Raw genomic sequence first — 18,685 nt, 5'->3', positions numbered from 1 at the left:
AACGCAACACTGACAAATCACCTAAAGTTAACGACGAATGTGTTAGCAAACATGAATCAGCATTAGCTTTCTTTTCCAGTCATGTTCTACCTATGCATATATATTATTTATATAGAATGCTTGGACCATAATGAAATCAGCTACATTCTCTGTATTATTTATTAGGAAATCGTGTAATAATTTTGTCCAGCTGATACAAATAAAATGCTTCGAAATAAAAAAACAGACCTATAGTGAATAACATGAAGAATGTGGCACTGTCTTATATATAAGAAATTATAATGTTTACATTCACATTTTGTCAAGTAAAATGGATTTGGTTTCCAGTAAATACAAGCTGCTTAACCTTGATACTGTCCATCTAAACAGGTTTATCCACAGAGGACTCCACAGGAACTTCAACATTTCCATCAAACAGTTAAATTCAAAAGTGTGTTCAGGTTTCTGACACTAGCCAGATGAGAGTTGACCTATTCTACATTGACTTTAAAAAGTTCAAAAACAGTATCTCAGTACTCATTGTAAAAAAAAAAAGTTTAAACTGAGACTGTTTCAGCTGATAATTTTAAGTAACCCTGAGAATATCCAGCCTGCAGTCAAATGGTGTGTATTAAAATCACACTGTGGGAAGATCTTTCAATTTTCAATACAAAGAATGTATTTGCTTCGTCCATTCGCTGCCAGGACTGAGGTCATCTCGCTGGTGGACATAAAATCTTCATCAGACTCTCGTAGCTGAGGAAGGTGACGGCGTTGACAGGGAAGGCCCTCAGGCTGTTCAGCAGGAGGCCCTTGAAAAAGACCCTCACTCCCTCCTCTCTCACACTCACTCTCATGCAGTGGAGGACTCCACTGTACTCCCGGCCGCCGGCCCCTGACATCTGGAGCCGGGCTTTCACCACGTCCATAGGTGTGGCAAAGGCCCAGGTCACTACGCCCGCCACGCCGCCTGCCATCAATATTGCAAAGGTACCTGATGACAGAAAAGTGTAGCAATTAATGTAAATCTCTGAGGTCGTGTGTGTAGTGAAGAACTACTGTATTTTAAACGAACCATGGACATGTGGAAGTGCTGCTATAAATCCAAACTTTAACCTAAATTCAAACTTTCAATCAATTAAAAAGAGGTCTGTCCACAGAAAGATGGGACTCACCAATGTTACATATTTTGCTTTTTTAAACTATCTTTAGGCATGTTAAATTTTCACTTAATATATCACAATTTTGACCAAGTAAATCAAATTTTTATTTATAGATTTGACCTATAAAATTTGGACCTTTTTTTTTTTTTTGTCCTGACAGAAATGAGCTTCCATACCTCACAGAGAACTGACTACATAGGTACTGTTGCTCCGTGGTATAGTTGTGCTCTCTGTAACTGACCTGGCTGTTTGCCGCTCTCAGTCAGAGCCTTTCGAGTGACCTCATAAGGCAAAAAGTAGAGTCCATAGCAGGGTACATCCCTCAGGGCGAGGGCCAGTCCTCCTCTAAACAAACCCCTGAGGCCCTCCTCCTTCAAGATGATGGCAACACAGTGAATGGGTCCACGGTATCGGTCAGCAGTTGTTTGACCCTGCAGACGCACCTTCACCAGGTCTATGGGTGCACAAACAAACACCTGAAAGCAGATCATGGTAAAGGGTCAGTTCACACAAATGATGCAGTAAATATTACTGTTTCAAGATACCAAGCTTTTAAAGTCATATCACCTTAAAGGATAAGGCTGGTGACAAACAATGAACTGATCCTACCAAGGAATATTATCTGCGCATCCAGAGCCTGATATAACTCATCTGTTTCATAGAAATTTATTGCTTTTGAGGAATAAAGTTACTGAAGAGGTCTGAAAAGGCACAGAGTTGGCAACACCGACCGTAAACGCCTCCTTGTGATGCAACAGCCAATTGGGAACTTCATTGCTCAGTCAATCTTCATCCATCTTACCTCAGAAAATGCGTCTCTTATAAATCATAGTTACAATGGTCACACCAACATCATCATCATCATCATCCATAGCAACAAAGTGCTTCCTTTCTTTTTCCTCAACACGTTGACTGTCAGCAGTATTGTGAATAAGAGAGAACTCTTGTTTAGGAACCTCTAGGAAGCCCTCTGGTGGTCAGATAAAATATTGTGAAAACTGACTGTCCGCAAATTTTGATGAGGTATTCATGATCCTCTGAGGGTGATACCTAATTACTTTGACCTTTCCTTCAGCACCATCGGGGCAGAAATGAATTCTTGACCAGTACTTGGTCCACGATGAGGATTCACCATTGACTGCTCTTATGGTATGGTGTTCATAGTTACCTCAGGATGAATCCTAATGATGTTAGTGAACCCCTGACTCTTCTATCTATTTTCACACTTAGTTCAAAATTCAACCTTAACTGACACTTGTGACAATGACAGGGAATGTTAAAAACGAAAAATCCTGTTGTTTCAGTCTGTACTTGGGCATAAGAATCTATGAAATTTCCTTTTGAACACAATTACTATCAAACTTAACACACTTAACACTTTCTACAAGAGTTTTGTTCTGTGGGTTGTAGTGAACATTGCAACCTCTAGGGCCCAGAAGCACCTTGCACTTTAAATCTTTTTTCGCACCACATTTGAATTCTCCTTGGTGCTCCCCCTCCACACCTGCCCTTGGGGAACACACATGCTAAATGAAACTAGAAATAATTTGCGAGAATGGTCAGTGTCTGGACCCCTACGGTTATCATGCCAGTAACATCTGCAGGTGTGGTCCTGCAAGATGCTTTGGATGAAACCAGACAGTGAACGTCAGGTATTCTTACCTGCACCAGACCTGAGAAGCAGCCAGCAGTGAAGACCTGTGCAGCAGAGGCTGGTTTGCCTTGACTGCGGTCCCTTTGCTGAGACTGAGTGAGGTAATCTAAGGCATTACTGTAAGAACCAAAGACAACAGAGTTGGTGATGCCGGTGGTCAGCACCGGAAATGCCATGCCCTTGAAGAATCCATGGAGCTGATAATAAAAGCATAACAAACAGGTGTGGATCAAGACTTTGTGTCATATGAAGGCTGAGGCTATATACAGTATGAAGTGACACAACACCTACCCCTTCATGAGAATATGTTTTAGCCACACAGTGAAATATGCCTTTATACACAGACTGGGCCTGCAGGCGCACCTACAAATAAAACACGAGGTGTTACAAAAAGCGTTTTTATACACATTTGGGCATGTTTACAGATTTCAGTGTATCATGTAACCTTCACGGTGTCTAATGGATGTCCAACTGCCAGTCCGACTGCACCTACAATATGATAAAGCATAAGGAAATGTTATTTCTCCAAATGCATACAACTACTATAGTGTTATACAAAAAATATACTGAAATTAATAAATTTCTGTATTCCGTCACAAATGTTTTTTTGTTTTGTTTGTTTGTTTGTTTGTTTGTTTGTTTTTTCACCTGAAATGCTGCCAGCTATGAATTCCAAAAAAGGCATGACTCACACAATTTCACAACCTGCAAAAAAGAGCAATGTGTTTGACCTGTCATAAAGATAAAATACAAGGATGGCGTTTTACAGCTGCTATTAAGAGAACTGACAATGACAGCCAGGGACAGTTAATATGTGACTGATAGTAACATATAGGTAAGGTATACGTTTACATGCAATTAAGGACCAAGGTGATGGCAAAATCCTGCCAAGCAGTCAGAAAAATATAAAACACACAAGTACTCTTGTTATAAGTGGATTTAACATCATCTGACTGATGACATTTCTTTTTTGGAGCATTTTCCACAACTCTGCATTTGATTTTTCCTCCAGTTGTGTTCGGCTTGACCATTAATAGCTTAAAATATATATTTCGCAAGCAGAAACCATTTACACGATTATACTATGTTATCATACGATGCATTGATGCCGTTGTTTCACGCGAAAAAAGATTTGTTGTCTTAGACCAGGTGGCTTACCTTAAGGTAAAAGTCACCTCATTGTTAGAACACCTTCGGAATAGTCTACCTTATCGCCGTTTTCTTGCAGTGCCACAGCTCACAAGTGAGCTATGGCTCAGCGGCCAGAGTCACATCCACCGACATTTAAAAGGCTACATTTCCTGTTTGACTGGGTTCCTTTTCAAAATAAAAGCAACCTTGAGCTACATTATGGTGTGGTCGATGCAGCCTAGTATACAGGCCAAATATATAAATAAATAGATAAACAAATTAATTAATTAATTAAAAAATAAAAATGAATTACCCACTCACGTTTGAAACAATTTGGTTGGCGCAGTAATACTGAAATGCAGTCACAGGTGCGCTTGTATAAAAAATTTTTACAACGACTTCAAAGGCGGCTCAGCAAATCATGATCAATGTCCGGATCTATCCATTTAATGATATAAAAGTCGACATATATATATCAGCTGATTATGCAGGTTTAAGCACCACGTCGGTGTGTTACAGTGAAATGGTTTGACCATTAAATATTTTAGTAAACCACACTGTGAAATCACGTGATTTCCACTGATTTTATTGTGAAGGAGAAATCGCCTGAGTTCCGCTAATTTTATTGGGGTTGGCTTGACTGTTGGTGTGGTCTGAGTATTCTTTTGTTCAAAGGGTTAATTGTTGTAAAATCGATATGATTTGACTTATTCCCTGACAGCTTTTTAGTCTCTGGAGAACTGCACACTAGATACACATCACGGACAACAACATTTGAGTCCACCGAGCTGAGGACTGGGATTGTTGACTGATGCGCTGCCCCTCTTTAAGGGGCCTGTGGAGTACGGAGTATAAATGCAGTACATGAGTATTTGTAAAGGGAGCGGTTTATTTAGTTCTGTATTTTAAGACATTGATTAGAAATTAAACTAACGAGTATGAGTGCAAACTCTCATTTGTATGCTTTCACATTCACATCACATTAACAGTGAATCCCTACTCATACACAGTCTTTAGAATAGGGTGGCGGTATTGCACCTAAAAGCTGTTTGCCAGCCGCTAATAAACACAGAAGAAGAACAAGTAGAAGCGCAGCAGGAGGAGGGGGGAGAAGAAGAGGAGGCAAACGAGAAGATGTGTCTGCATTTTTTTGTAATATCTTTTTAAAAACGGATTTTTTTACTTTCCTGCTGGTTAACATCGTTAAACCAGGCAGCGACCAAAGAACAGTATCGTACAAGTAAAATCAGCCTCGAATAGAAAATGACCGATTAACAGATTGCTGCTTCGCTAACTTTAGCCAGCTAAAAAACAAAAATAGCTATTTGTGTCATCTGACAGTTTCTGGGAAAGAAAATATGACAACTCTAACCAGACAAGACCTCAATTTTGGACAAGGTAAGGCAACCAAACTAGCATGAAATGGTCAAGCTGTGTATTCCTCTAGCTGTGGACGCCCCTACATCGCGAAACGAATGCCTCGACAAAGCCTTGTTGATATATTTGGCAATTAAAGTTGACATTGCCAAATAGTACATAAACCATTTACATAGAAATGGTACAATACATATGCTGGATCACGGACATATGCTGTCCATTTCGGCCTAGCATAATACAAATAAGCGGTGTATTTCTATAAAATCTCGCTTACTTGCTGTTGCTCTGTGTCGCTTGTTAGGAAACAGCAAGTGAGCTGATGAGGGAAAACTAAAGCAACCAATATTTGCATTGAGTTCGGTGGGAATTTCTCTCAATCCAAGCACAAGGAATGCATGGAACATCTTTATCACCCTATGGATTCGTCTCTTTTCAGTGGTTGCTGACATCCTGTGTGAGTTCCTGGAGGTCGCTATTCATCTCATCCTCTATGTCCGTGAAGTTTATCCTTCTGGAATATTTCAGAAGCGAAAGAAATACAATGTGCCTGTGCAGGTACGGATGAATATATGTATGTAATTATTATATGCTCACAGTTTGTAGGAGGTCACATCTATTTATATCTCTGACACTGGTCTTCTGTTTTTGGTGTGTGTGTGTTTTTTTGTTTTTGTTTGTTTTTTTTTGCAGATGTCATGTCATCCAGACCTGAATCAGTATATTCAAGATACACTACATTGTATAAAGCCACTCATTGAGAAGGTAAGACATGACCTGAAGCTGATGGCTTAATATTAGGTAACATGTGTCACCTCTGCTGAAGTCCTCCATGTCCCTCTCAGAATGATGCAGAGAAGGTGGTGGTGGTCATCATGGACAAAGAGCATCATCCAGTAGAGAGATTTGTGTTTGAGATTTCCCAGCCTACCTTGCTGTCCATCTGGTATTTTTTTTATTTTTTTAGAAATGAATGTAAACATATTACATTTTCTTCACATACTGTTGAAAAATGAATGTGCTTGTTTTGTGATACGCTGTGAGTGTGAGCGTGTTCACTAACTGTGGCTTGGTGTTTACAGCTCTGACACATTACTTTCACATGTGGAGCAGCTGCTGAGGGCATTCATCCTGAAGATCAGTGTGTGTGATGCTGTTTTAAATAATAATCCTCCAGGTAATATCATGGATGATTACTTTAGAAGTACACTACAAACACATATAAAAACACATTATTATTATACTCCTAAATCTAAAAAAGGGGTTTGATCTAATTCCTGACATTTTATAGTTAGCTGGTTAACACTGCATGTAACTGTCTTTTATGCTGAAACAGTATAACATTGATGATGGCTCACTTCCTGCAACTAATGCAGTGTATAGCGGCACTTAATACTGTTATTAGTTACACCTGTGTTTGACAGAGCCAATGTAATTTATCACATCTGCTCATTCATAAATACGCAGATGCTCGCTGTATGAAGTAATCTTAGACTTAATTGATCTTCGTGTGCAGTTGGTTGGAATTCAAACATTAATAGACTTGATTGCTTCTCACACCATGGACAAGGTAGTCTTTACAGGTAACTGAGTCCATCAGGCTGTGTAGCGCCCCATCTGACTGGGGTTGGAGCCATATTTGGAATTAACATCTGCCAATCTTGGAAAAGGAGGCAGGATTTGGGTGTAACTTGAGAGAAGGGGGAAGACTGTGAGGTGTAGTTCAGGGTATAACATTATCCTGGGTCCTATGCATATCTCTGAGACAATTCTTCAGAAGCACTATGCTTACTGAAATTACAGTAGAGTACTATTTCACAAGCATACAAGGAAGTAAATTACTTCTTTAAGTTATTTGAGCTGAAAGTCAAGTGACTAGGGAATTAAAAGAGAATTAAGCTTGTGATGGTAATGCCTTTGTTGTTAAGGGGATTATATGACATGTAAATGATATTCAGGAGGGAATCGATACAAATCATAGACCTGTTTGTGTGACTTGTTGTTTTTCTTGTCACAGGATGTTCATTTACAGTGCTAGTACATACCAGAGATGCTGCCACACGCAACATGGAGAAGGTTCAAGTCATCAAGGTGAGGTTTTTAAAACACTGCAACCCCACAGATTAAAACATGATGCACTAACACAGCAGCATCTTTATTTCTTGGTAACACTGTATTCTACTCTGTTTATATATTAGAATAATTACATGCATATGTTGTGTCACATTTGTGCATTTCCCTGTCAGGATTTCCCATGGATAGTTGCTGATGAGCAAGAAGTCCACATGCAGGAGCCGAGACTCATCCCACTGAAGACCATGACGTCTGACATAGTAAAAGTGAGGAGAAACAGCAACTCACTGATCACTTTATCTGTTCAAGGGCAAAACATGGACACTGAATTTTAATTCTGTTGCTCAGATCAACACTGTGTCACACACTACTGATGACTGATTCCATGATTATTGAATTGTTATTAATATCATGTTGAAGTTCCCTCATCCTTACTGATGTTTGGTTGTTCTTTGTCTTTCACAGATGCAGCTCTACGTGGAAGAGAGAGCCCAGAAAACATAGGTAACTATGTTCTCTGCAGAAAGGCGGGATATTGCTTCATGAGCCAATCTGTGACAACGCTGAGTCACGAGCCAAGGACATAAAGCCACCTCAGAGCCGCTACAGTCCGAAAGAAAGATGAATGTTTGTTGAACACATGGGATTAGTAAGAGTGACATGTTCCTTATGGAAAATGTTTGTGAGGTACCTACATTATGTTGCAGTTTGGGTTGGATGTTACATATGGCTGACTTGTGTTGTCTTCATGTGATTTAAGCACATCCCATACACATATTCATGAGAATGGTTCTAGATCAGTATAACAGTATAACATCTCAGCAACATCAGTCTACAAATCATTGGCTGTGTCGTAAATTTACTGTAAAATGATCCCAAATGGTTTTGCTAATGCTCCCTGAGAAGAAATAGTCTTGTCATCCTGCTTGAAGGATTGTTTCTTAACAGAATACAGCGTCTCACTGAGCCATAGCAGGTCTGTGCATGGTGTGTGTCAAAGCTTTCAGGTGGGTTTGGAAGAAAAGGATCTCAGTGTGTTTTCATGTGTACTTCCACTGTTCCACAAATGCAAAGATGTAATTTGCATTTAATTTTTACTCCTCATAGCATTGTGAATTGATATGTAAAAAGCTATTAAATTTTAATAAAACATTTTTAAAGCACCACCACTAGAAGTCTCTGTCTTTGTATGTAGAAAGATCTTAATAGAACGACTCTTGGTAATAAGCTTAATTCATTAATTGATATGAACTAAGGATTCAGGCAGAAAAATACACACTCACTGAGGTTTAGGACCCCGAACCAAATGGGGTCTGGGATGTGATAAGAAGGAACATGTAGAAACATTTGAAATTGAAACGCTAATCACCTAACTGAGTAGTAATGGTGCTGACATCAGTGAAGTCTGAGTTTTACTAGGTGGTGGTTCTCATTCTAACTTTCAAGTTGGTTCAAAATCCAGGAACAATGCACTGAAAAGTCTAATAAATATAATGAAATCTGTGTTGCAGCAGGAAACAAAGCAGCTGTCCAGGATTCAGACACTCACACCAGACTGATTAGGTGGATTAAGACTTTCAGTGCTTAGTGATCTGCACCACGGACCTTCCAAAAAGACGCTAAAATTTGATTTTTTTTTTTTAAATATTCAGTCGACTTTTAATTAATGCATGGTCACAACCCTGAAGATTTATTAAGACAAGAGATATTAATTAGAATAAATAATATTTTACAAATGTTTATAACTGTTGATGTATCAAAAAGATTAATGAATGAAACTAAATTCCATTACAAACTGATGTTTTACTTGTAATATCTATATCAGTATTGAACTTGTGTAATTTCTTGTCAAAATAAATGACCAGTCACTGCTGAAAATGGCTCATTTGGTTTTTGTTCAGCATAAAACACACTGTGTTATGAGCACATCCTTCTTGGTGAGTTTTGTCTAAATCTAAATCTAAATTTATCTACAATGTTCAAGTTCTTTTCTTTTCTGGCTGGGCTCCACCATCAGCACCTATGGACGTAGTATCCTGTCACGTATCCTATGATGTAGATGGACACCAGTGCAGCCAGAGCTCCTGCTGTCTTCACTGCGATTCCAGTGCTGCCGACACACACTCTGTTGTAGATCCTGTGAATGTAAGAGAAAGGAAGGCAGAGTCAAAGAGTTAAACTACTGAACTTTTGTTTGACTATTTGCAATGTTTACTAGAACTATAACATTCAACTGAAAACTGGTTTAAAAGATGATTTTACAATTTGTGACATGAAATTAACCTTGTTCAAACCCATCCAACTCATTCATCAGTTTATTCCAGACGTGTCTCAGTGTTTGGTTTCATCTATTACTCATCTTCCTACATCTCTACAGGTTTATTTATGAAAACACTACATCCAGTCTTTGGATCTTTATGTCAGGCGTCACTTTGCTTCACCTCATCGTTGTGGACTGTGAAGCCTCAACGTTCATGTTGATGTTGTCCTCGTTCCAGCGATCATACTGCACGCTGCCGGCACCGTTGGAGTCCATGTGGGAAGTCATTTCTGTCCTCAGAGGTTTATCTGCTGCCTGGAATCACTGCTCACTCACTGCTCCACTGCTCAGTCTGGACACATAAACTCTGTGCTGTGAAGATGAAGAGTCTTTTTTTTTATGTGCAAAAAAATGTTTGCAACTCTGCTCAAGTATTTATCATTTATTGCCTCTTGATAACAGCTGAATTGAATATGATATCATAATGTAATTTTGAAAATTAAAGGTAACTTCCTGCTGTTTGATTGCTTTTACTGCTGTTAATGATCTACTTCTAATTCATTCTAAAGCATTTAACATGCTGTTAAATGTGTTTTACACATATGACATTTAAAATTTGTTTTGATGCAGATGAATCATGTCAATCAAGGATTTATGTTGTTTACTCAGACCACATGTCTGAAATAATCAGATTAGGCAGTGATTTGATGATTGTCACTCAGAGCAGAATTCAGTTTATATCTCCACATTCAAATAAGCTTAATTTGTACTCACCTGAGTCTGAAACAATCAGAGACCTGCAGATACAGCTCTGATTTCCAGCACGTTTAAAGCCACGACTGAGACTGACAGAGCCATTCCTCCTTAGAGTGAGACCTTGGTCATAGTTCATGTGTTCACTGAGGTCAGTCAGTCTGTCATAAATTCATGGTTGTAATCCAACTGTTGTCTTTCACCTCCTTACCTTTCACTCCTACTCTGTGATAAAGGGCAATTCAAACCCTAAGTGCTGTGGTTAGTCTCCAGTTTCATCACATCCTGTGCAGATAATAGACTGCAAAGCAAAAAAAAACTTAGTCTTACAGATTTCCTGATATTCCCTCACCTGCATAAAAAAAGTGATTTGGTCAAATATGATATAACTTGTAATATCTATATCTATATTTTAAACATTTTTGTTGGCTGAAGAGGAGAAACATGTTGCAGCTCTGTTTCAACTGGAGTAACAGTGCCCTCTTCTGTTTTTAGATGTAATCCAGCAATCTCAGCTACTCACTCATTTTATTACCATAACTACACTACTGTTGTGTCCTACTGAGTTTATGAAGACCCACTGAGCTTAAAATGTCTCATTGAGGATTTTTCAGGCAGGGAAACAGATTCCTTGTGATGTCTGCATGTGGGAGACAGATGTTTGGTACGCTTCACCTGTGGAATTAACATGCATTCAGATTACACTGGGATCCAAATCACCTGATCTTGACCCAGAAAAAGTCTCCTGCACTTGCATTGTTTTCTTTTTTTTTTTTTTTTTGGTCACCCTGCAGAGACTGGTGGAGTTAATAGCTGTTCATTTATTAACTGTAGGAATAGTGCTGCACCCTCATGGACAGGCATTCAGCGTTTGACACTAAACACCTGCTATATTTTCCCGTCCTTAACTCTCTGGTATACACCCAGAAATAATATAAGTCCATGTTTCCTTCCATTCGCTGCCAGACATCTGATTTTTTAGTGAACCAATAAAAGGACATTTTGTTGTTTTGTGTTGTTTGTGTTGTCTACACATGTAATTGCAATACACTGATGTTTGAGCTCCATCTCCTTACTATCATACTATCATACTTACTACTTACTATCATAAACACTTCAAAGACTTTTAACGTTTGCTTAAATTATTCTGTTTAACACACTCAGTATAGCTCTTTAACTGAGTACACATAATATGCTGCTGCTTGTCCTCAACTCTACAACTGCTACTTCTGTTTTCCCACATGGCACCTACTGCACTGCATATACTGTTTATACTATGGATTGTGGACAACCAGACAGCACAATTAATGTCTGCCATCACTTTAAAGTGTAAATTTTTCCCATGGCGCAATAACCTCCATTATCTTGTTATGACTCAGACTGCTGAAGGCCTCTGCTCCACCAACACTCAGATGACCTTTGGTACAGGACACAGGCCAGGCTTCTGGATGAGCAAAGCTCAACACTGAGGCAACAGAAATAAACAGAAGTGCAGAGCGGATACTCCACATAATCGTAACCCGACGTGGAATAACCAAAAAAAATAAATATGGATCCTGAGTGTGTGATTGCTTAACCTAGATTTGCCTAGATTTACCTCCTGCGAGTGTACCTCCCTGCCTTTCATTTGAATTTTCTTCTTTTAAGTCAAAGGTAATACTATGTTATCCTTTATCACGTCGCTTCTTCCGACTTCATACTTCCTACCAGGATGGCTGACTCTGGATACAAATCCACTGGATAGCTTACTTCAAGGTGAGCTCCTCATCCTCTTCATTTTCTCTGATGTCAGCATTGTTTCAGGCTGTTTCTAAACTGCATGGCAGGCTGGAGTGTGTTATTGTAATGCAAATTCAGTGTTATGTGACCTACAGGGCTGGTAGGTGCGTGTGGGATCTCTGTGCTCTGCTCGTTGATGAGAGTGCACATATTTTTAGAGGAGGAGAGGTGAGGAAATGGCCTTTTAATAGATTTGTACTTAAAGATAAATTTGGTGTTAAGTTGTATAATCTGACCAGTTTGCAAGATTTCAAATTTTCACCAGTCTCATGAACATATTCCTATTCCAGTGCTGGTTCAGACTGCTTAGGTTTTACTTTTATTTCTTAACCATCCTTTTCCCCACAACCCACAGCTGGAGCAATGAAAAGGACAGAGACACATCAAGCCAGAGGCAGCCCAGTCATCAAAGGAGAACTAAAACTGGACTAACTGGGATGCTCCAGTTTTTCTTGGTGACTGGGGTACTGGCTGTTGTGGGCTCCCGAGTGGCATCCCTGGTGGTACTAGAATTTTGTCTTCGGGCTGTTTCTGGATGGGTTACAGCAGGACCAGTAAGAAACCAATTATATGATTTAAAAAAATATGTAGCTGTATTACTGCAACTGTAATACATGATTCACTTGTTACATCTACTGTTCAATTTTTGCTAAGTCAATATCCGGATTTTATCGTGTCGTGATGACTCTTCATGCCTGTTATAACAAACAGGCCATCACTGGTTCTGATTCATCCAACAGTTCTCTTCATGTGCTCCTTTATTTCCCCAGGAGTCCAGGAAATTTCTGCAGCAGCTGTTAGTTCAAAGCCAGTTCTCTGTGGGCTGTGCCTTAAGCTGCAGTCTGTACTTTCTCCACGAGGGGGCGTCCCAGCGCTGGCTATGCCTGCTCCTGGCAGCAGCACTCAGCTGGTTCCTGGCTAGGCAGGCCACACGCCTGCTGCACCATGTCATGGCTCTGTATAAACTCCACAGCTCACAGCGCTACTGCGGCATTTGCCTCAGCCTCCTCACATCAGGCCGCTGCCTGCTTCCCACACTGTGCAGGACACTGATCATTACCTTCTCTGTGGCCGTGGTGGCAGCTGTATCAATCATTAATAAACACTTCCTCTCTGCAACAGAGGCCCTCAGGTTTTGGACACCACTGACTATCTGTTACACACTGTTGGTGGTGTACATGCAGGGTGAGAAACGTAGAAAGCTTGAAAATCAATACCAAACATTATGATGTGCACCAGACACTCATGAATTTGGGCAGGACCTTCAATAATGCCACAGCCTTTAACAGTGTGATAATATGGACCCATCTCAAAAAATCAATGATTAAATAATTGATCAGTTTGTTACTTTCTTTCAGTCTTGTCTGATCACTAACATGTCTATCATTCACACGTTTATCTCTAACAATGTATTCTGGTTCTGCAGAGGAGCAGCACCGTCTGCCTGGCAGCCAGGCTGTCCTGAACGCTGTGGTGGTGCGTCTCGGGGGTTTGATGGTCCTGATGCTGACTGTTGGACGCTGGGCCGACGTGCTACACATCTTAATGTGCTTCCTGGGTGAGGCCAGCTGTCTAATCCCCACTAAGGATCTGCTGGATGCTGCATCCTCACAGGTCAGTGAGTCTCCCTGGAAGCAGCACACAGGGCCAAAAGCACTTTCTGTCCATCGAGACTCGAAAACTGGGGCAGAATATCAATGCGTTCATTAGACTGGGTCCCAAGATGAGACCGAACTTCTCAAACTTGTATCCCAGGTGGAGAAGGTTTAAGACCCCCACGACAGATTCAGGTCAAAGTGTTCTCTGATTCAGAATACTGAGCCTACTTTTCCTTTCACTGAGATACCCTGATTAAATATTTGAGAGTTTCAAATAAAGGGCGTGTCGCTGATGCCAAGTAAATAAAAAAAAGTTTATTTTAAGCATTTTAAGCTCTTACATTTGCTTTCAACAGTGGGTTGAATCCATTCTGCACATAAAAAGGTAGATGAAATGAATTCAAGTTAGATTAAATTTACAGACCAAAATCATACAATTCATAATAATGTAGGTAGGTTAAAACACCAGACAAATGTTCTGTATAATATTGTTGATATTTATATTGATATATATGTTTTTTGTGTTAAAATTAATGATTGTGATCATCTGACAGACAGAAGCAGTGTCAGTAGATGTCTATCTGTAGTATATTCTCTTCCTGCAGCTACAGCAGCTTACTTATACACTCTGTTATCATGTTTGTCACGTTTGTTGTGTGCACACAGGATGAAGAAGATTATACAACCTACGCAAAAAGAACGCATCGACGAAGAACAGGAGCACAAGAAAAGGAGCACCAGAGTTAGTCACTCCGTGATTTTAAAATGTAGTGTCTCTTCCTTTTAATGGGGTCATTTAGTGCCAGTCCTATTAGGGCAACGCCAGCAATTAATGCTTTTGTACTGACAATGTAATATTTTTTCATTAAAAATTCCAAGCAGCAATTCATTGTCTAGCATGTGATTTGAAAACTCATGCCTTACGAAAGATTTTTTAACTTTTCAATCATAATTTGATATTTGATAAACAGTAACACATTATTCAATTTATTTGCAGAGAGAGGTTACCAACAAAAGATGGCTCTATGTGGAATAGTAATATGACACTCACTATAATCTGCCACATATTATTCCAAAGGTCTTGGGGTTTATCATTATGCTTATTTTCTAACTCCAGGTCAGAGATCGATGTTCCTGACAGTTATTTTCTTAGACAGCTTATTTTCTTTCTGATTGTTAGTTCACTGACTCCAGCAGCAAGCTTGCAGCTGTGGATGTTATTCTAGGAGCATGTGTGACCTCTTGGATGTCTTACTGCTGTAGGCTAATCTTGGAGAGATTTTGGCCAGTTACCTCTGGGAAGATTCGTGGTTACAGATTTTCTTTGTGGGGCCTGTGAGAGCTGTAACCCTTTGCATGGCCACCTCACACATTAAGGTGAAACTAAGTGAGGTTTATACTGCTATTTTAAATATCCTACTAATTGCTGTGCTCTTAGGAGGGAGAAATAAGTAAAGAATGCACTTTATTGCCTTTTATTCTCAATAATGAAAGAAACATTTCCTGCCTTAAAAAAAAAAACATGAACCTCCAAATGATCTTGGTAAAAATAAATAAATGTAAAACCACAGTTATACGTTACTTCAAGCACATTTAAGATTTAAAGGTGGTAAATTTCGTGAGACTGTCACACACAGCTCACATCGAGGTTTTGTCATAAAAGTAGGCTAATCCGTATTTACTATTGTAGCTCATAAATACACCAAAGACAGAAAAAAAAACACTTAACAGGATCCAGCTCGCATTTTTAATGTTTTATACAGTATCTGACATGACCAACAAACGTCCATTAACTCCATACCTAGCTACTTACGCAGTGGGTAAGCTTATTGATTTTTATTATATTGTCAGTAAGCTCATTTCCGAGTAACGTGTGGAACAATAAACATTATCCCGTTTTTCTGTCGTCTTTGTCCAGACATCGTCTGCACGTCGAAAAGAAAAGGCAAAATGGCTGACGGCAACCTTAGTGGTTTAAAGTCACACAAAATGGCGTTAGACAAAGAAAAGGCTCGGTTACTTGGTTTTACTCTGACCTTTGCTCCGTCGAACAAAGACCGTTTTAAGAAAGTCAACAAGCCGCATCAGTGGCCTGTGTTTGCGGACTGACACCAAATTCGCTTTATTACAACGGATGTTTTTTTTTTTTTTTTAATTAGGGGTGTTACTGTTTTACAGATTTACATGCTAAACTGTCTCAGTAACGTTACAGCCTGCCTTCTTATGGCAATTTAGAGGTTTTCTGACACCCACGTCAAATTAAATCCACATACTGACGCCGGTATTATGCCCAATAGATGTGTCTTTATTGAGAGCTGAGGACTGACAGAAACATATTCCATGAAAGGGTATTTTTTTGTGATATCAGTCCGGTCATTCCGTGACAGAGGAAAAACAAAAAACACGAGAGGCTTGTGAAATTACAGTGGGCACATTGGCCTGCCCGTCCAGTTTCCAAGATAGATCCAGATCTGGAAATCACTGAAGAGGACATTTAGATTTGGTGTCTTGTCGATCCACCAAAATAGGAAATTGTACTCCCATGGGTTTTATTAGATTTTAAATTGAATATAATTCCACACCAGGACGAATTCGGTAGACACAGGGAGGACCTTCTCCATGAGCACCCGAATATGGTGAAAATGCCCATTGAAATGGCTGCGCACTTGTTGTCGCCTCCTCTGGAGATTTCCAGACTTTTCTGTTCTCATCTGATAGGCACGCTGGACGCATGCGCACAGCGGTTTTGCTTGTCCCCTGTTACCGCATTTCAACGCATGCGCACTCCTGTCCTTCAATGTGCATGCTTAATATAGTAACAAAAGCAGAATAGTGCTGTGGTGTAGTAACAGAGCTGTTCTGAACTAAACTTTAATTCAGTGATCGTTTCCTATAGGTTACACTCAGCTCCAGCATTTGAATGGACAAAATGCACTGAGGGGTACAATAACTAAACACTGACGTATATTTTTTTCTACACATTAAGCAACAGTAAAAATGTTACTGACAGGGATCGTGTTTTAAGGACAACACATAGAAAGGGTTAGGGTTAGCAGGTTTTATTTACCCCTCTCATCAGTGCTTATCACCACTGATCTCTTGGACCTTTGGATAGGGGCCCAATTGTCTCATGTTACTGATTAGCTTAAAGCAGAGCTCAGACCAGGTCAAAGTTCTTGACTTAATAGCCTCCATGCCATTTTGTTGCCCACTAGTAGTTGTAGAAGCAAATTAGTCAAATCTTTATTAGCCCTGACAGACTGGCAGTATTACAAGCAAAAGGCAGACAACAGATTAACACAAAGAATAAAATATCATTATATTTATATTATGTATAGGCATGTATTATTATATTATTATATCACTATGATAAGTTGTTTATGAATAACATTGACAGTATCATGTCTGTTGCATTGCTCATCTGCTCAGTCTTGTGCTGAACTGTGACAGGTGTCTCATCAAGTCAATCAGCAAAACCTAACATCCCATGATTTATCAGTTTCTAACAACAATGATTTTGTTTGATTGAACACTACTTTCTCTTTTTTTTTTTTTTGTTGCCAAAAACATTAATCCCACAGCTGCTTCTCACTTCTTGAGAATATTCTTTTAAACTGGATCTCTGACACTTAAAGTATCATTGCACTAATGAAAAGCAAGCCCTACTTCTTACTTTTGCTGAGATGCATCAGCTTGGGTTATGTTTAAGTTACAAATTATATGATTTTCTCCAATTCAGCTGAGTCTTTCATCTTACAGGCTACAGTCATTGTGTATTGTATTGTATTGTATTGTATTGTATAGTGTGCTATTACGCAGATAGGTGAACTTTATTTATTTATTTCTCTGAGCTTTTCCTTTTGTTTGTCATCTATCTACAGACCAAAAAGTAAATTAAAGATAAAAAACCTCTCTTTAATTTAGAAATACAGAATGTAGACTGTGATGTATTCTGTTATCCAGATTTACAGAATAGTGAAGCTGCTCCACTGACTTCAAGGAGTTCATCTGAAAATAACAGAAAGTGATATTTAACGGAGTCTATACAAATTGTAGCGAATGTCGCACCATATTTCTGTACTGAAGCTCATCACAAGCACAATGTTGTAATCATTAACATTCAGAGTCGCCTACAACAGGCCCTTAGTTTCCTGTTTCCTGCAGGCTTAAATTTCCGCTTTATATGTCAAAGTCTTCAACGAAACCTTTTTTTTTTTTTTTTTTACTACTAGGTGGAGGGAGCCCGTGTGACTGAATGCTGGTATGAAGTATTGCTTTACTCATGTAAAATGTTTATATAAGTCCTGGAGATAAATAAAGCAATTAGTGATGACTAATAGGTCATCAGTAATTAGTCCACTGATCTATTTTTCAAACTAGTTATTCTGTTCAGGCTCACAGGAGAACTGGAGTCCTGGCACACCCTGGCCCAATACCAATTACACCCTGTAATTATTAGGCTAGTATTCAGCCAGTGATTAATGTTTGATATATGTCAACAAACTATCAGCTGAGAGAGAGCACTCTTGAATGCTCCTTGGCTACATTTTTTTTAATGTGCACCTGTGGTTCACTTGATCATTTTGGGCTGATTTTTTTTCTTTCTTGTTTTTTTTTTGATAAAATTTAAATGCAGCCTATAATAATGACAAAACATTCTAAAAATATCAAACCTGGGATAATTTAGTTTTACCAGCCCACATGCAAAGTGCCTCACCTTCCCACACCCAACGAGCACTGATGGGATCCTCCTGTGAGTCAAAACCTTAGATGTCAAAGCACCAACATTCAACCAGGGGTTTTCTCACGCATGCGCAGGGTAGGACGACTATCTCATCGGGGAGAAAAAAAGAAGTTCACACACAAAGCCACGCCTGCGCTGTGTGCCTCTCATTACAAGCGAACTTGCTGCATCTTTTTA

The 18,685-nt window shown here is 39.3% G+C and overlaps 3 protein-coding genes across 4 annotated transcripts; 2 read left to right on the top strand and 1 right to left on the bottom strand.

Annotated features, from left to right (window-relative positions):
* Positions 1-142: 142 nt before the first annotated feature.
* On the bottom strand, positions 143-4,085 carry LOC121194859 (solute carrier family 25 member 45). 2 transcript variants are annotated; one of them, XM_041057952.1, is made up of 7 exons: positions 3,955-4,085; positions 3,445-3,501; positions 3,242-3,285; positions 3,088-3,159; positions 2,805-2,993; positions 1,384-1,618; positions 143-973 (listed from the first exon to the last, which is right to left on the bottom strand). In XM_041057952.1, the coding sequence occupies exons 2-7, from the start codon at positions 3,479-3,481 to the stop codon at positions 693-695; spliced, it is 858 nt and encodes a 285-aa protein (XP_040913886.1). In that variant the 5' UTR covers positions 3,482-3,501; positions 3,955-4,085; the 3' UTR covers positions 143-692. The 2 variants fall into 2 exon arrangements, with proteins under 2 accessions (XP_040913886.1, XP_040913895.1); XM_041057961.1 differs by lacking the exon at positions 3,955-4,085 and having other exon boundaries at positions 2,805-2,913; positions 3,445-3,464.
* A 930-nt stretch (positions 4,086-5,015) lies between these two features.
* mad2l2 (mitotic arrest deficient 2 like 2) lies at positions 5,016-8,540 on the top strand. The gene is made up of 8 exons (XM_041046105.1): positions 5,016-5,325; positions 5,741-5,859; positions 5,995-6,066; positions 6,147-6,247; positions 6,384-6,478; positions 7,319-7,392; positions 7,548-7,640; positions 7,840-8,540. The coding sequence occupies exons 1-8, from the start codon at positions 5,286-5,288 to the stop codon at positions 7,876-7,878; spliced, it is 633 nt and encodes a 210-aa protein (XP_040902039.1). The 5' UTR covers positions 5,016-5,285; the 3' UTR covers positions 7,879-8,540.
* Positions 8,541-11,867: 3,327 nt separating this feature from the next.
* On the top strand, positions 11,868-14,601 carry tmem82 (transmembrane protein 82). Its single transcript, XM_041046210.1, has 6 exons — positions 11,868-12,142; positions 12,262-12,334; positions 12,522-12,720; positions 12,937-13,351; positions 13,593-13,780; positions 14,431-14,601. Exons 1-6 carry the CDS (start codon positions 12,049-12,051, stop codon positions 14,509-14,511), a joined length of 1,050 nt encoding a protein of 349 aa, XP_040902144.1. The 5' UTR covers positions 11,868-12,048; the 3' UTR covers positions 14,512-14,601.
* Positions 14,602-18,685: the final 4,084 nt, after the last annotated feature.

Source organism: Toxotes jaculatrix, chromosome 2 (genome assembly GCF_017976425.1).
Source record: "Toxotes jaculatrix isolate fToxJac2 chromosome 2, fToxJac2.pri, whole genome shotgun sequence".
NCBI lineage: Eukaryota > Metazoa > Chordata > Actinopteri > Toxotidae > Toxotes > Toxotes jaculatrix.
The sequence above is the reverse complement of the archived record's forward strand: the minus strand, read 5'-3'. Positions and strand labels throughout refer to the sequence as shown.

What these genes read in the sequence shown, in the direction of transcription:
- LOC121194859 (XM_041057952.1), bottom strand. Translation starts at nt 3,481, where the DNA reads ATGCCTTTTTTGGAATTCATAGCTGGCAGCATTTCAG. An exon ending in ATCCATTAGACACCGTGAAG is followed by an intron (nt 3,160 to 3,241) that starts GTTACATGATAC and finishes TTTTATTTGTAG; the next exon opens with GTGCGCCTGCAGGCCCAGTC. An exon ending in GCTTCTCAGGTCTGGTGCAG is followed by an intron (nt 1,619 to 2,804) that starts GTAAGAATACCT and finishes ATCTGCTTTCAG; the next exon opens with GTGTTTGTTTGTGCACCCAT.
- mad2l2 (XM_041046105.1), top strand. Translation starts at nt 5,286, where the DNA reads ATGACAACTCTAACCAGACAAGACCTCAATTTTGGACAAG. An exon ending in TAAAGCCACTCATTGAGAAG is followed by an intron (nt 6,067 to 6,146) that starts GTAAGACATGAC and finishes TGTCCCTCTCAG; the next exon opens with AATGATGCAGAGAAGGTGGT. An exon ending in TGACGTCTGACATAGTAAAA is followed by an intron (nt 7,641 to 7,839) that starts GTGAGGAGAAAC and finishes TGTCTTTCACAG; the next exon opens with ATGCAGCTCTACGTGGAAGA.
- tmem82 (XM_041046210.1), top strand. Translation starts at nt 12,049, where the DNA reads ATGTTATCCTTTATCACGTCGCTTCTTCCGACTTCATACTTCCTACCA. An exon ending in GATGGGTTACAGCAGGACCA is followed by an intron (nt 12,721 to 12,936) that starts GTAAGAAACCAA and finishes TTATTTCCCCAG; the next exon opens with GAGTCCAGGAAATTTCTGCA. An exon ending in GTTGGTGGTGTACATGCAGG is followed by an intron (nt 13,352 to 13,592) that starts GTGAGAAACGTA and finishes CTGGTTCTGCAG; the next exon opens with AGGAGCAGCACCGTCTGCCT.